The sequence below is a fragment of the Physeter macrocephalus genome, chromosome 18 (assembly GCF_002837175.3).
Source record: "Physeter macrocephalus isolate SW-GA chromosome 18, ASM283717v5, whole genome shotgun sequence".
In the NCBI taxonomy this organism is placed as follows: Eukaryota; Metazoa; Chordata; class Mammalia; order Artiodactyla; family Physeteridae; genus Physeter; species Physeter macrocephalus.
In genome coordinates this window covers 65,416,299-65,431,901 of record NC_041231.1, presented here as the reverse complement: position 1 = coordinate 65,431,901, position 15,603 = coordinate 65,416,299, and the positions used below count along the sequence as shown (strand labels likewise).

At 39.4% G+C, this 15,603-nt stretch overlaps 1 protein-coding gene across 4 annotated transcripts in view; it reads right to left on the bottom strand.

Annotated features, from left to right (window-relative positions):
* DST (dystonin) overlaps positions 1–15,603 on the bottom strand; it is a 512,931-nt gene that overhangs the window by 189,812 nt on the left and 307,516 nt on the right. For all 4 annotated transcript variants that reach the window (XM_055079784.1, XM_055079785.1, XM_024121802.2 and 1 more), the window contains 2 exons: positions 2,841–2,953; positions 2,639–2,745 (listed from right to left, as the gene is read on the bottom strand). In XM_055079784.1, the coding sequence (XP_054935759.1) occupies positions 2,639–2,745; positions 2,841–2,953 (220 nt within the window). The remainder of the gene's footprint in view (positions 1–2,638; positions 2,746–2,840; positions 2,954–15,603) is intronic.

The following is a 15,603-nucleotide window of genomic DNA, read 5'->3' as shown; positions in this document are numbered from 1 at the left end:
CCAAATCAATAAAATTAGAAATGAAAAAGGAGAAGTTACAACTGACACCGCAGAAATACAAAGCATCATAAGAGACTACCACGAGCAACTCTGTGCCAATAAAATGGGCAACCTGGAAGAAATGGACAAATTCTTAGAAAGGTATAACCTTCCAAGACTGAACCAAGAAGAAACAGAAAATATGAACAGACAAATCACAAGTAATGAAATTGAAGCTGTGATTAAAAATCTTCCAACAAACAAGAAGTCCAGGACCAGATGGCTTCACAGGTGAATTCCATCAAACATTTAGAGAAGAGGTAACACCCATCCTTCTCAAACTCTTCCAAAAACTTGCATTAAAGGAACACTGCCAAAATCATTCTATGAGGCCACTATCCCCCTGATACCAAAGCAGACAAAAATACTACAAAAAAAGAAAATTACAGACCAATATCACTGATGAATATAGATGCAAAAGTCCTCAACAAAATACTAGCCAACAGAATCCAACAACACATTAAAAGGATCATACACCATGATCAAGTGGGATTTATCCTGGGGATGCAAGAATTCTTCAATATATGCAAATCAATCAATGTGATACACCATATTAACAAATTGAAGAATAAAAACCATATGATCATCTCAGTAGATGCAGACAAAGCTTTTGACAAAATTCAACACCCATTTATGATATAAACTCTCCAGAAAGTGGGCACAGAGGGAACCTACCTCAACATAATAAAGGCCATATATGACAAACCCGCAGCAAACATCACTTCCAATGGTGAAAAACTGAAATTTCTTCTAAGATCAGAAAAAAGACAAGGATGTCCACTCTTATCACTATTATTCAACATAGTTTTGGAAGTTCTAGCCACACAATCAGAGAAGAAAAATAAAAGGAATCCAAATTGGAAAAAAAGAAGTAAAACTGTCACTGTTTGCAGATGACATGACACTATACATAGATAATCCTAAAGATGCCACCAGAAAACTACTAGAGCTAATCAATGCATTTGGTAAAGTGGCAGGATACAAAATTAATGCACAGAAATCTCTTGCATTCCTGTACACTAACAACGAAAGATCAGAAAGAGAAATTAAGGAAACAATCCCGTTCACCACTGCAACAAAAAGAATAAAATACCTAGGAATAAACCTACCTAAGGCGGTAAAAGACCTGTACTCAGAAAACTATAAGACACTGGTGAAAGAAATCAAAGGTGACACAAATAGTTGGAGAGATATATCATGTTCTTGGATTGGAAGAATCAATATTGTGAAAATGACCATACTACCCAAAGCAATCTACAGATTCAGTGCCATCCCTATCAAATTACCAATGGCATTTTTTACAGAACTAGAACAAAAAAATCTTAAAATTTGTATGGAGACAAAAAAGACCCCGAATAGCCAAAGCAATCTTGAGGGAAAGAAATGGAGCTGGAGGAATCAGACTCCCTGACTTCAGACTATACTACAAAGCTACAGTAATCAAGACAATGTGGTATTGGCTCAAAACCAGAAATATAGATCAATGGAACAGGATAGAAAGCCCAGAGATAAACCCACACACCTATGGTCACCTAATCTATGACAAAGGAGGCAAGGATATACAATGGAGAAAAAGCAGTCTCTTTAATAAGTGGTGCTGGGAAAACTGGACAGCTCCATGTAAAAGACTGAGATTAGAACACTCCCTAATACCATACACAAAAATAAACTTAAAGTGGATTAAAGACCTAAATGTAAGACCAGACACTATAAAACTCTCAGAGGAAAACATAGGAAGAACGCTCTTTGACATAAATCACATAAAGATCTTTTTTTTCCCATTTCCTAGAGTAATGAAAACAAACAAACAAAACAACAAATAGGACCTAATGAAACTTAAAAGCTTTTGCACAGCAAAGGAAACTGTAAAAAAAAAAAACAAAAAAAACCCAGGAATCCCATGCCTGGGCGTATATCCAGACAAAACTCTAATTCAAAAAGATACATGCACCCCAATGTTTATAGCAGCACTATTTACAATAGCCAAGACATGGAAACAACCTAAATGTCCACTGACAGATGAATGGATAAAGAAGATGTGACACGTATACAGGCAATGGAATATTACTCAGCTGTAAGAAAGCATGAAATAATGCCATTTGCAGCAATGTGGATGGACCTAGAGATTATCATACTAAGTGAAGTAAGTCAGAAAGACAAAGACAAATACCGTATGATATCACTTATATGTGGTATCTAAAATATGACACAAATGAACTTATCTATGAAACAGAAACTGAATCACAGACATAGAGAGCAGACTTGTGGTTGCCAAGGGAGAGGGGTGAGGGAAGGCGTGGAGTGGGAGGTTGAAGTTAGCAGAACTATATTCAATATCCTATGATAAACCATAATGGAGAATAACATTAAAGAAAAGAATGTGTGTGTGTGTCTGTACATATATATATATATATATATATATATATATATATATATAAAAAACTGAATCACTTTGTTGTACAGCAGAAATTAACACAACATTGTAAATCGACTATATTTCAATTTTAAAAAGTCATATTAAAAAAACTGTAAAAAGCCCTATCAGAGTATTCAGTCAATTCTGAGTCAGCAGCTTCAGAATAGAAAAATCAATACTCACGTTTGCACCAATGCCTTCACCACCTTCAGGGACTTTGGGAAATGCATCATAGAGAGATGATACATAAGTTATTACTGATTTTTCATCAGGTGAGGAGACATCAACATCTAAAAGCAGCAACATGAATTATTTCAAAATGCTGATCAATTACTTTGGATCAGACTTTCCAGCCCGTGGACATCTGGCCAAAATAATCACTCACCTTCAGGATCCAGAAGTCTTATAACACCGATTTTTTCTGCTACATAGAAAGCGTGCTCTAAATTTGCAAGGTTGCTTTGAACAGCAACAGTATTCATGTCTATCAGGTCCGGCCTAGGAAAAAATGCACCATATTAATGGTGTTTTTCACTTGCCAATTCAACATGAAATTTACATGTGTACCTATTGACGTAACAACTCCTGCAAATATTATTACGAAGCCTGTGTTGAAATACAGAGTTTTTCATCCAGTCTTTAACACTGCTCATGTGAACTAAAAATGCCCCCTGCCATATCAGTAAACAAAGGATGTTGCAGCCTTGAAGCCATCACATTACAGCCACCCTGACCTTTAGTCCTAAGGGAACTCGGGAAGGAAACAGGATGCCCGCCATCAAACCATTAGACACTGCAGTCACCCCTGATGATGTACCCTGAGAAGACTCAGAATGAGAAAAGCAGGATACTGGCCCCAGACAGCTGAGGTGCATATCAAAGGAATGATTTCAGTAAGCCCAGACTCTTGCATCTTCCCACAGAAAAGCGCTAAATTCCTTAACTTGAGATGTCTGCTTTTCTTTAATTAACAGTAATCATCTGATGTTCCAACACCCTGGTCTTTGTTGCTCCCCACTTGCTCGCTCCCCACTTGCCTCTTCAGAGCAGTGCCTCAGAGCTATCCGAGATGCTGTGTCCCGGGATTAAGTCCTCAGTTTTGTCCACCGAATAAAACATAACTCTCAACTTTTAGGTTGTACATTTTTCAGTCAACACTCGCTTCTCGCAGAAACTTTTGTGTGCCAAAAGCAAATGTAGGAAAATATAACAATTTTAATGTATAAACTTTCAGCAAAATCTACAAATTCCTCATAATCAGAATATATTGGGCTGGCCAAAAAGTTCCTTCATGTTTTAAGTAAAAATAAAAGACACACTTTTCATTTTCAACAAGAACTTTATTGACCAACATTTTCACCCTTTTGTTCTAATACCTTCTGCCATTTTTCAGGCAACTTCATAATTCCATCTTCCCAAAACTTTTAATCTTTTTGAGCAAAGAACTGTTCCAGGTGCCTCTTATAGTCTTCCAGGGAAATGACATTTTTTCCACTAAGAGAATTTTGTAAAGACTGAAATAAATGGAAATCCGAAGATGCAATATCTGGTAAATACAGTGGATGAATCAGAACTTCCCAGCCAATCTGTAACAGTTTTTGCCAGGTCATCAAAGAAACATGCAGTCCTGCGTTATCCTAATGGAAGATTATGCATTTTCTGTTGACTAAGTCTGGACACTTTTCGTCGAGTGCTGCTTTCAGTTGGTCTAACTGGGAGCAGCACTTGTTGGAATTAATTGTTCGGTTTGTCCAGAAGGAGCTCATAATAAAGGACTCCCTTCCAATCCTACCATATACACAATATCACCTTCTTTGCATGAAGACCGGCCTTTGGCGGGGTTGGTGGTGGTTCATTTCTCTTCCGTTCCATATCATTGTACAGTATCCACTTTTCATCACCCATCACAATTTGTTTTAAAAACGGAACATTTTCATTTTGTTTAAGTACAGAATCGCATGCGGAAATACAGTCAAGAAAGTTTTTTTCACTTAACTTATGTGGAACCCAAACATCAAAGCTATTAACATAACCAAGCTGGTGCAAATAATTTTCAATGCTTGATTTGGATATTTTGAGTATGTCGGCTACCTCCTGCGTGGTATAAGGTTGATTGTCCTCAATTAATGTCTCGATTTGATCACTATCAACTTCAACTGGTCTACCTGACCGTGGAGCATTGTCCAGTGAGAAATCTCCAGCACGAAACTTCACAAACCACTTTTGACACATTCGATCAGTCATAGCACCTTCTCCATACACTACACAAATCTTTTTTTGCGTTTCAGTTGCGTTTTTACCTTTCTTGAAATAATAAAGCATAATATGCCAAAAATGCTGTTTTCTTCCATCTTCAATATTAAAATTGCTACACAAAAATTCACCAATTTTGACAAGTTTTTTTTTTAATGCACGCTTATATGATAGCTGTCACAATACAAGCTAACAAAATTGTTTCGAATGAAGTTAAAGACAACTAAGCACTACTAGAGCCATCTTAATGGAAAAAAACAACAAACCTTTTGGCCTACCCAATATATGAATATGTGTCACATTCAATCTATTTAAACCCCACTACCTCCAAAGCATCCATCTAATCCAACTAGCAACTTCTCAGCGTTTCTCCCCAGACACAAAGAGCTTATGCCCAGTGCACTGTCATTCTCAGGGCACCCCCCCCACGCAGGACGCCCTTTCCTGTCACTGACAAATTCCACAATTCTTCTCATCCTGGGAGCAGAGATCAAGCCCCATCTCCTCTGTGGTGCCTTCACTCATCTTTCCAGCCCTCATTTTTTTCCCCTCTGTTTGCTGAACTCTTTATAGTCTTGGGCCTGTGCCAGTTAATTTGGCACCTGGAATAATCACATACTTCTTTGCCCTCTAAATTCACTGTTCAATGTGCAGGCACATCTTGTTTCTCCCGACTGGTCAACTCTAAGATTTCAAGAACCATGTGGTTTTAATGAACCTTTGTATTTTACCCTTCTGCTGAGATAAAGAGTGGCATATACATTGTAGACACTCAATAAATATCTACCAATAAATTGGTAAGTAGGTTGGTTAGTAAATTGAATCATAAATGAAAGACTAAAATAAGCATTAGCTTATATCTTCACAAGCACACATTACACACATACACACCCCAGATTTCACCTCTTTTTAATTTGTGAGACTTCCATTATGCTCTAAACCACAGGGATAATTGAGGCTGGCTCTATCTACATATAACACAAGAAAAGACTTCCTGAATATTCCTTGAATACAAAGTGACAAAACACAGTAGCTGGAAACTTAACTCAACGCCAGAAGCGAGTCAAGAAACTTTCCTCTCAAAACCAAAGCATTAAAAGAATGCAGAAACAAATGTGAAAACAGTAAAGTCTTCAAAAAGAGTGGCACCCACCTCTAAAATCTCTAAGAACCTGTTTCTCAACATCTAAGGAAAGGCTCTCTTTCCAACCTCCAAGGGCAATCTGCTTTTCTCAGTATAACCCTTTGAGGGTCTGCAGAAAGAGTGGGAGGGCTCAGAGGTAGTATGGGAGGACGAAATACAATTATTCTGAACACTATGAGAAGACTGTTTACATGAGGAAAATATATCGTTAATCTTAGGAAGGGAAACAGCAATCTGTACTCTTATTTTTATCTGATGAGAAAGCAGACCTCCAAAGAAATCTACTCACAGTTTTATAGTCCTCTGAAGTGTTCATAACCTTGATTTTTTTTTTTTTTTTTTTTTTTGCGGCGTTGGGTCTTCATTGCTGCACATGGGCTTTCTCTAGTTGCGGCGAGCAGGGGCTACCCTTCATTGTTTTGCGTGGGCTTCTCACTGCGGTGGCTTCTCTTGTTGCGGAGCATGGGCTCTAGGCACGCGGGCTTCAGTAGTTGTGGCGCATGGGCTCAGTAGTTGCGGCTCGCGGGCTCTGGAGCACAGGTTCAGTAACTGTGGCGCGTGGGCTTAGTTGCTCCACGGCATGTGGGATCTTTCAGAACCAGGGATCGAACCTGTGTCCCCTGCATTGGCAGGCAGATTCTTAACCACTGCACCACCAGGGAAGTCGAGAAGTGTTCGTAACCTTGAAATGTAACTACCTACCTACCTATTTCCCAGGAATTATTTGGAAATTCCTTAATTCTTTTCACATTGCCACCAATAAGATCACTGAAAAGGGAAGCCATATCGATTATACGAACTATGAATCTATCGACAACAACAGAGGTAAATGACATACCTAAAAATAACACTTTTTATTCACACAGAAGTATTTTGAAGAATCTTCCAACTTCAAGATTACTAAACAGGTATGGATGATAGTCTTACAAAAACAAACCTCTGAGGTTCAAAAAATTGTTTTGCGTCCACAAAGTTCTGACATTTTAAAGAAATAAAAAACCAACGTTTCTGAGTTTGCCAAATCTCCCTACAAGAAAGGGCACATTACCATGCAAAGCCTGCCATTAGCAAAGAAAGTAAACACTGAGTAATCCCCGAGAATGAATAAAGTCATTGAAGAATTTAGTTCTCCACTGAGAGAACAAAACATAAAACCTCCTTCAGAATGACACAGTTGTTTCAGCACAAAAGCAGCTGTGTAATGCCTCAATCTGGGGTAAATCAACTCTTTTTTCATGATATTTAACCCTTTAATGGCACAAAAGCTGCAATGGTTTTCTTCCACTGAAAGACTGCAGTAGACAAATCTTAATGAAGGAAAATGCTTTTTAAAAACTACTATGAAAAAGTAGCAGCTTCCAAGTTGTCATAATTCTACCCTCCCCTGGTGTCCCTTTTCAGTCTCCCATCCTGCTTTTCCTCTGTTTGTCTGGAGCTTCCAGAAGTCACATGTGCTGTGACCTGCCTTTCTTTCTCCTCCATCGCCTCACTGGGATCATATAACCCTTAAAAACTTCAACTATTTTCCACCTACAGAAGATTTTTATTTTCATTTTAAAGGTTCCATTTCACTGTAACATCTCCCGTTTGGGGCACTTTTACAGGACATTTTATTCCCATCTGAGGTTTGACTAAGCAAAGGCTGTGAGCAATGAAGTTCCTGTATTAGTTTAGATAGTTGAGTGTTAACTAGTGTAATTTCCCTGTTCACTGAAGACCACTGAAAATCGTATAATGTAATCCTCTGCCACTAAAATAATATATACTAGTCTTTTTATGGAAAAAAAGTCATTGTGACTCTTACTTGTATTATGATAATGTAATCTTTTCTAAATGACTCGATCATCATGGATAGCAGTTTTTAAAACATATTTATATCCCAACTTTTTCCCATTAAATGAGTAAAAACAGCTTACAAAGAAATAAAAACAAGAGATGGTCACATACATTTTAAATTAGAAATATAAAACCAAGATAAGGCCATAAGATGAAGTTGAAAGAAAGGCCAAAAATTGCAAACCACTTCTATGCATGCTTAGTGTCTTTGATTTATTCCCAAAAATACAGGACAAAAAGGTACCAAACGAAACAGTAACTGTCATAATGCAAAATAATTTTGGATAAAAGTAATGCTTATCTTGCATACAACACCCATCTTAAAAGTGCATTCTCCCTGGACAAAATAGATATATATACACCCACAAGCATATATACATATATATGTATGGTATTTATGTATATAGAGGCATTTGGAGAGAGATATATGTGTGTGTGTGTGTGTGTGTGTGTGTGTGTGTGTATATAAAATATAAAGATATCATCACCTACACTGATAGCCAAACTAGTGGAACATTAAAATTCTATAAGAGATTTTTTGGTATAGACACCCCAAGTAACTTTGCAGTCCTCAAACACTTTATTAACATATTAGCTCACATAAGAATTAGATATGATTCGGAGAGAAAATGTGACTTAGTGTCACAAATGGCTGAAGATTAGGCTTCCATATTTTATCATGTTGAACACCAATGAGCCCAACTACAAGGAACGTGAAGCAAAGTCAAAATACCTGGAAAGAAAGTCCTTAGAAATCGCCATCGGAACATACTAGAGAGGGCACTGATAAAAGTTAGCTAAGAAAAGAACACAGTAGTGCAGACACAAGATTACCAAATCCACAAAAATGTGACAACTGCTGAAAGGACATATATAAGAAATATCAATAATCAAAGTCCAAATCAGGATTTGTTTCCAAAGTATGGAAAAAAATGATTTAAATTCATAGAGTTTGTTACAACCTAAATATCCATTGACAGATGAATGCATAAAGAAGATGTGATACACACACACACACACACACACACACACACACAATGGAATATTGCTCAGCCATAAAAAAGAATGAAATAATGCCATTTGCAGCAACATGGATGCAACTAGAGATTATCACACTAAGTGAAGTAAGTCAGAGATAGAAAGACAAATACCATATGATATCACTTACATGTGGAATCTAAAATAGGACACAAATGTACCTATCTACAAAACAGAAACAGACTCATAGACATAGAGAACAGACTGGTGGTTGCCAAGGGGGTGGGGGGTGGGAGAATGTAGGAGTGGGAGTTTGCCATTAGCAGATGCAATAGAGAAGAAATTAACACAACATTGTAAATCAACTACACTTCACTTAAAAAAAAAAGGAAAAAAGAAAAGATACAAGCACCCCTATGTTCATAGCAGCACTATTTACAGTAGCCAAGATATGGAAACAACCTAAATGTCCATGACAGATGAATGGATAAAGATGTGGTACATATAAAAAGAAATTTCATAGGGTTTGTTGGGTTGTATTGGCTCTCAGTTGGCACTCAGCAGTCATTTATGGAGTGAGTATAGACTTAAGATCTTGGCTACCCAGGATCTGAACCCTCAACCTATGTTGGAGAAATTTCCCTTTTACAAACATGAGGGAGAGAAGCAGAGTCCATTAATACAAAACAAAAACATCAGGTTTTTCTCGTCTCTCCTTTGCTCAGGAAATGTCCACTACACACTTCACCCCAATGAGACGACACGACCTGGTCAACTCAAATTCTCCTGCAAGACTTGGTGCCACCACCAACTCCTCCAGGAAATGCTCTTCTCTGTTCCCAGTGCTCTGTGCTACCTTTATTTCTGTAGTTACCACAGTTTGTTGCAACTATGCATTTGTCCATCTCTCACAGTGGACTGCGGGCTTCCTGAAGGCAGAACCCATGTTTTATCCACGTCTCTATCCTCAATATCCAGCCTAATGCCCAGTACATGAACACAGCTCCTCCATCACCCAAACAAATACACATGGTTTTGAGGTTTCCCAAGGGCTTTTCTCTACTGAAAACAATCTGGAAAATAGGCGTGGGGCGAAAACAACATGCAAGGGATCAATTAAAACATTTTCAAAAGCACTAATTACTGCTCCTGGGTTCTGAATCCTCCCTTCTCATGTTCTCATGTGCACTCAGCTTCAGCTTTTGGCCATGTTCCCAGCTGGGATGTCTTATAAAATAATAACAGTCACAAAACAACAATAGGGATTCATATGTATTGATACCTACTATGTGGCAGGCAGTGCACTACAGGCTTTAAAGGCACTGTTTCATTTAATCTCCTTGACAACACTGAGCAACAGGGTGTGTTATTGTCCTGAATTTACAGACGGAAAAACTGAAGCTTAAGGACGTTACATAACTTGGGCAAGGGCAGAATCTGACAAGGAGCAGTCAGTATTTGAATCCAGGTCTGTCTCCATGCAAAGCCCGAGCCAAAATGCTGCACTCTGCTGGCATTATACACTGAGAACTCATCAAACAGTCGTATCCAATATGAAGCTGAAAAATCAGGATAAAGAAAATACAGATGAATTCATGCTTCTGCTACTGGGGAAAACGATAATGATGGTAATTCCCAGAAAGAAACACCACAAAGTGTATGTGTGCACACTGGCATACTCAGAAAAATAAACTGTAAGAATTAAGATGTAGTTCCAGCTTGTTAACAAAACAGTATTCATCGAATATACGAACGCTTCCCACACTTGGAATGGTTTGATCCAGACTGCAGAAGGCCCGGTCATCTCTATTTTAACAAGGTTCTCCCCCTCCCCCAGGTGAATCTTATCAGGGAAGTTGGGAACTAAACCACCTTAGAATTCCCCTTGTCTCTAATCTTTCCTTTCAAAATTATTAACATTTTGTACTGGAAAAAAAATCCTCAATAATATCAGATATAACAAGACAAACAGGACAATCACAAACATGCCTTATACCCTCAACCAGGAGACAGCGAACCTTTGCATTCTTTTCCAGTGTTGATTTTTACAGTTTAAATCTAGAGGTAAAGAACACACTTAGGCCTGGAGTGGCGGAGGCGCGTGTTTCATGCTGGTCTAACTTTGGAAGACACTATAAAATGATGACGTCGGGAAAAGATACCATTTGGTAACAGATTTTTTAATTTTTAATTTTTATTTTTTTATTGAAGTATAGTTGATTTACAATGTTGTGTTAATTTCTGCTGTGCAGCAAAGTGACTCAGTTATACATATATATTATTTTATATATATGTATTTCCATTTCCATTACAGAATATAATAGGATATTGAATATAGTTCCCTGTGCTATACAGTAGGACCTTTTTGTTTATCCATCCTATATATAAAAGCTTACATCTGCTAACCCCAACCTCTCACCCCATCCCTCCCGCAACCTCTCACCCCATCCCTCCCCCAACCCCCTTTGCCTTGGCAACCACCAGTCTGTTCTCTATGTCCATGATTCATAACAGATTGTTTTAAAAATAAAATCAAAACCACTGAAATAAACCTTGTGGTTTGAGATATCTGATCATCTGAAAGGACACTGAGCAATAATTTTCTTTCTTAGCTGGAAAAAAAATAGAAAGTAGAATGGTGGTTGCCAGGGTCTAGGGAGAGGGGGGGTTACTATTTAATGAGCACAGAGTTTCAGTTTTGCAAGATGAAAATAGTTCTGGAGACGGATGGTGGTGATGGTTGTACAATATTGTGAATGTATTTAATACCAGTGAACTATACACTTAAAAATAGTTAAGATGGCCAATTTTACGTTACATACCATGGTCCCTCAGTATCCACGGTGGATCAGTTCCAGGACCCACAAGGACACCCAAGTCCACGGATGCTCAAGTCCTTTACAAGCCACCTCGTACAGGCAGTTCTGCATAAGTGGATACAACCAGCTCCAGATCGTATAGTATTTTTGATCCCTGGTTGGTTGAATCTGCAGATACCATTACCTATGGATACTGAGGGCTGACTGTATATTTTACCACAGTTTTTTAAAGTTTCCAAAAATTATTAAAGACAAATTTTTACATATTTGAGAGAAAAAGGCTATACTGAGGTGGAAAAAAGTCAAAGGGCTGTGATTCAGGTGTCCTGTGATTTAGTCCTAACTTGCTTTGACTTTGAACACACATCCAGACACGTGTGTCACATTTCCCGTCTACAAAAAATGTGTACGGGGTGGAGGGAGGGTGTTGGGGGCTGCTGCTGCCATATGGTTTGAAAAACCCCACTGATTTGCCCAAAGTCTCAAGAGAAGATCCATATGAAAGTACTTGGGGAACTAAGTATACAGAGCAATGTACAGAAGTGATTAAAAAGTTATCTATGGGCATACAAACAATGTAACACAATGTAATCAGAGAAGCAGAATGTGGTGCTTTGGTATGCTAATTATAAATAATCCTTCCCAGGCAACAAACTAGGAGTTCATCCATTCACTCAATATTTAATAAGCATCTACTATGTGCCTGGCAGTAAGGCATTAAGAATACAGGACTCTGATTTCATTTCTCTAATAATTAGCAATTTTGAACATGTCTTCATGTGCCTACTGGCCATCTGTATGTCTTCCTTGGAGAAATATCTATTTAGGTCTTCTGCACATTCTTCGACACAAACTAGTATATACAGGATGGATAAACAACAAGGTCCTATTGTATAGCACAGGGAACTATATTCAATATCCTGTGATAAACCAAAATGGAAAAGAATATATATATATATGAATAATCACTTTGCTGTACAGCAGAAATTAACAAAATATTATAAATCAACCATACTTCAACAAAACTTAAAAAAATTTTTAAAGAATATTGGACTCTGTGTATGGAGAGCTCAGAGCTCTGAAGGGAGCTGGGGGGAAACCAGGAGAAAACCTGGTGGAAGAGTGCCAGGCAGGAGGCAAAAGCACACATGTGCGCTGTGTTAGAGGAAGCGCACGTACAAGGGGACCAGTGCTCTGGCCACAAGCCAGCAAGCAGCGGGGGGACACGGGGAGAGACGAGGCTGGATGAATGGCAGGATCCAAGATGATGCAGAATCTCATGAACTTCTTAAGGGATTTTGAACGTTTTCCCAAGAACTATGGAAAACTATTAAAATGCATTAAGGAGGATTAAGAGATTAAGCTTTCAGCTCTGAGGTCAGACAGAGAAGAAATGTAAAAGGGTGAAGGTACTCCCAGAGAATCCAGGGAGAGGCCAGGGTGACTTGCAAAAGAATGTGGCAGCAGTGGGGAGAAGTAGACAGCCTGGGAGACAGAAGGTCAAATGCATAGAGCCAGGGGTGTAGGTACGGACGAGAGTCAACACAGAGAGAAGAGAAAGGCAGACAGGCAACCTTGAAGAACTCCCATGTCCACCAGCCTGCGAGACAGTCCGAGTGTGGAAAGGGCCCTGAGCAGGAACGGTCCAGGAAACGGAGGAAAAGCAGGGCAGGGTGGGGCCAGAAAAGAAAAGGAGCATTTCGTGAAGAAAAGATGCCTGCAGTCAGTAGGGTCAAATACTGACAAATAAGATGAGGCCTGGAAAATGTGTCCTGGATACCCACATTTATCCTGAAATCACTCATGACCCTAGAAGAAGTGGTTTTGGTGGATTTGGGGGCCAGAAGCCAGATTCACGTGGGTTTAAGAATAAGTATGGGGTGAAGAAATGAAAACAGAGGGTGTGGACAATTCTTTTGAGAAGTCTTCCCTTTAAGGAAAGAAATGGTCTATGGCAGTAGATGGAAAAAAGCATGGGGTTGAGAGAGGTTTTTTTTTTATTGTTTTATTAATGAAGAGGCTTCAGCAGGCTTAAAATCCCGTGAGAAAGATCTGTTGAGAGAGAAAAGTTTACTAGAAGGAGAAAGAAGGTTTCTGAGGCAACAGTTGGGATGGGGTCCAGAGCAGGGGAGGAGGGGACAGCCCTGGACAGGTGGAGGGAGGACGCCCATCAAACCGGGGAAGAGATGGCGAGATGGATGTAGAGGAAGGTAAGTTTGTACCTTTGGGAACCAAAAGAAAGACTTTCCACCTTCTGGCCTCAAAATCCTCTGAAAGCAGGAGTGAGGAAGGACAGAGGGTGTGAGGGAGAGAAGGGGTGAATTAACATGTATAGAAGCGATGGCTGAGCAGAACCATGGGCTGGGAATCCACCCTGAAGTTGGACTTTCTCCACTGTGCTTCATTTGCTGGGTACAGGCACAGAGTAAGCAGAGAGCTGGGCTCAGACAGGTCAGGCTTTGCTGGGAAACTGGTGTGTACTCAGCAGCATGGAAGGAGCTGAAAGGGATGCAGGGAGGGAAGGAAGGAAGGAAGGAAGGAAGGAAGGGGGGAGGGAGGGAGGGAGGGAGAAGCCCACTCCATTCACCTAGACATCAGTCTTAGCCCAACCTCTGTGCTCAGCACACAGCACACCAACTCACACACAGATGCACGAAGCCACCCGTGTCACTTCCATCCGCTCTCAGATACATCACACAACACAAACATGCATTAATGATGCCTCACTTAGTCTATGATGGCAGGACAGTCACCATAACAAATTCCTGAAGATGACTGTTTGGACTAAATCGTGTTTAGGCTTAGCATATTCTTACTGTTCTTATTGGTGGGAAAAAGCATCTCACCTTGGCCCCCTCCCCTCAAGAGGGAAAGAAAAAAGACCTGTAATATGGTCCTTCCCCTCCCCCAGCAAATAACAACAAATGTGCAGGAGACCCACCCACAGCTGTGTAACTGGGTATAGACAGTCCCTTATGCTCATATTTGGGTACATATTGTTGAAGAAACAAAGCCAAGAGCTCCAAAGTAGCAACAAGCTATAAAAGTAACTTTCCCTTTTCTCAAAAGGAGATGTATGAATTTACTTCCGATATTCTTTTTTTTTTTTCCTACAAAGTGACTCTCTCCTACCAACAAGGCAGAAAGCAAAGAATGAGAAATGCTATAAAGAACAGAAACATGTATATGTGTAACTGAATCACTTTGCTGTACACCTGAAAGGAACACAACATTGTTAATCAACTATGCTCCAGTCCAGTATAAAAAAGAAATTTTAAAAAACAGAAAAGAAACACTATAATTCACAGCAAGCTTTGTTAGGACTTCAAGATTAGAATCTAACGCGAGACATTAGAAGATACCTAATGAATTATAACTCTCACTTCTTCACAAAGAACAATTAACCCCATAACACCCTCACAGACTTTACTAAACACAGAGAATAGTATTGATTTTGACAGAGTAACTCCTTCAGTTCCTATATTTAAGTGACCTTACGAGAGTAAACTGTAAGTAAATCTAGGGGCTAGATACCACCCTCCCCCACAAAAAAAAGGGGTGTCTGTGTGGGATGAATCAACTTATTTACTCTGGGAGAAAATATCAAACTACTTCTTTCAGAGAACAACATGAGAATATGAATCTATCAATGAGCCAAAATAAAAGGGGTGCTGCAACAAAACACAGGGACCTATCAGAGAACAAGAGATGGAGAGCACACAGCCACTGGTCCTGCACTGCAAGAGAAATCTCAGGGTAGGAGAAGGTCAGAGAACGCTGAGGGGAAGCTGATGAAGGAAGAATGCATCAGGTTCGCAGTAAGGGGAGCCTTTAATCAAAGCCCATCTTCTCCCGAGCCTCCTAGTCACAGCCCTGTTATTAGTGGGTCAGCAGCAGCCTGGAGGGAGGGAAGGAAACTGACATTTATTACATGCTTCCTAAATCTGGCGTGACAGGCATGTTCTCATCTGTTATCTCAAGACACCGGCCTCCCTCCCCACTAGTATTCTGACTTCTTAAATGATCACAGCACTCAGAAATGTGCCCACTTATTTGGTCATTTTTACCCTTAAATTCTTAACACACATACATGTTTAGACTAACAGTTTGTACACCAA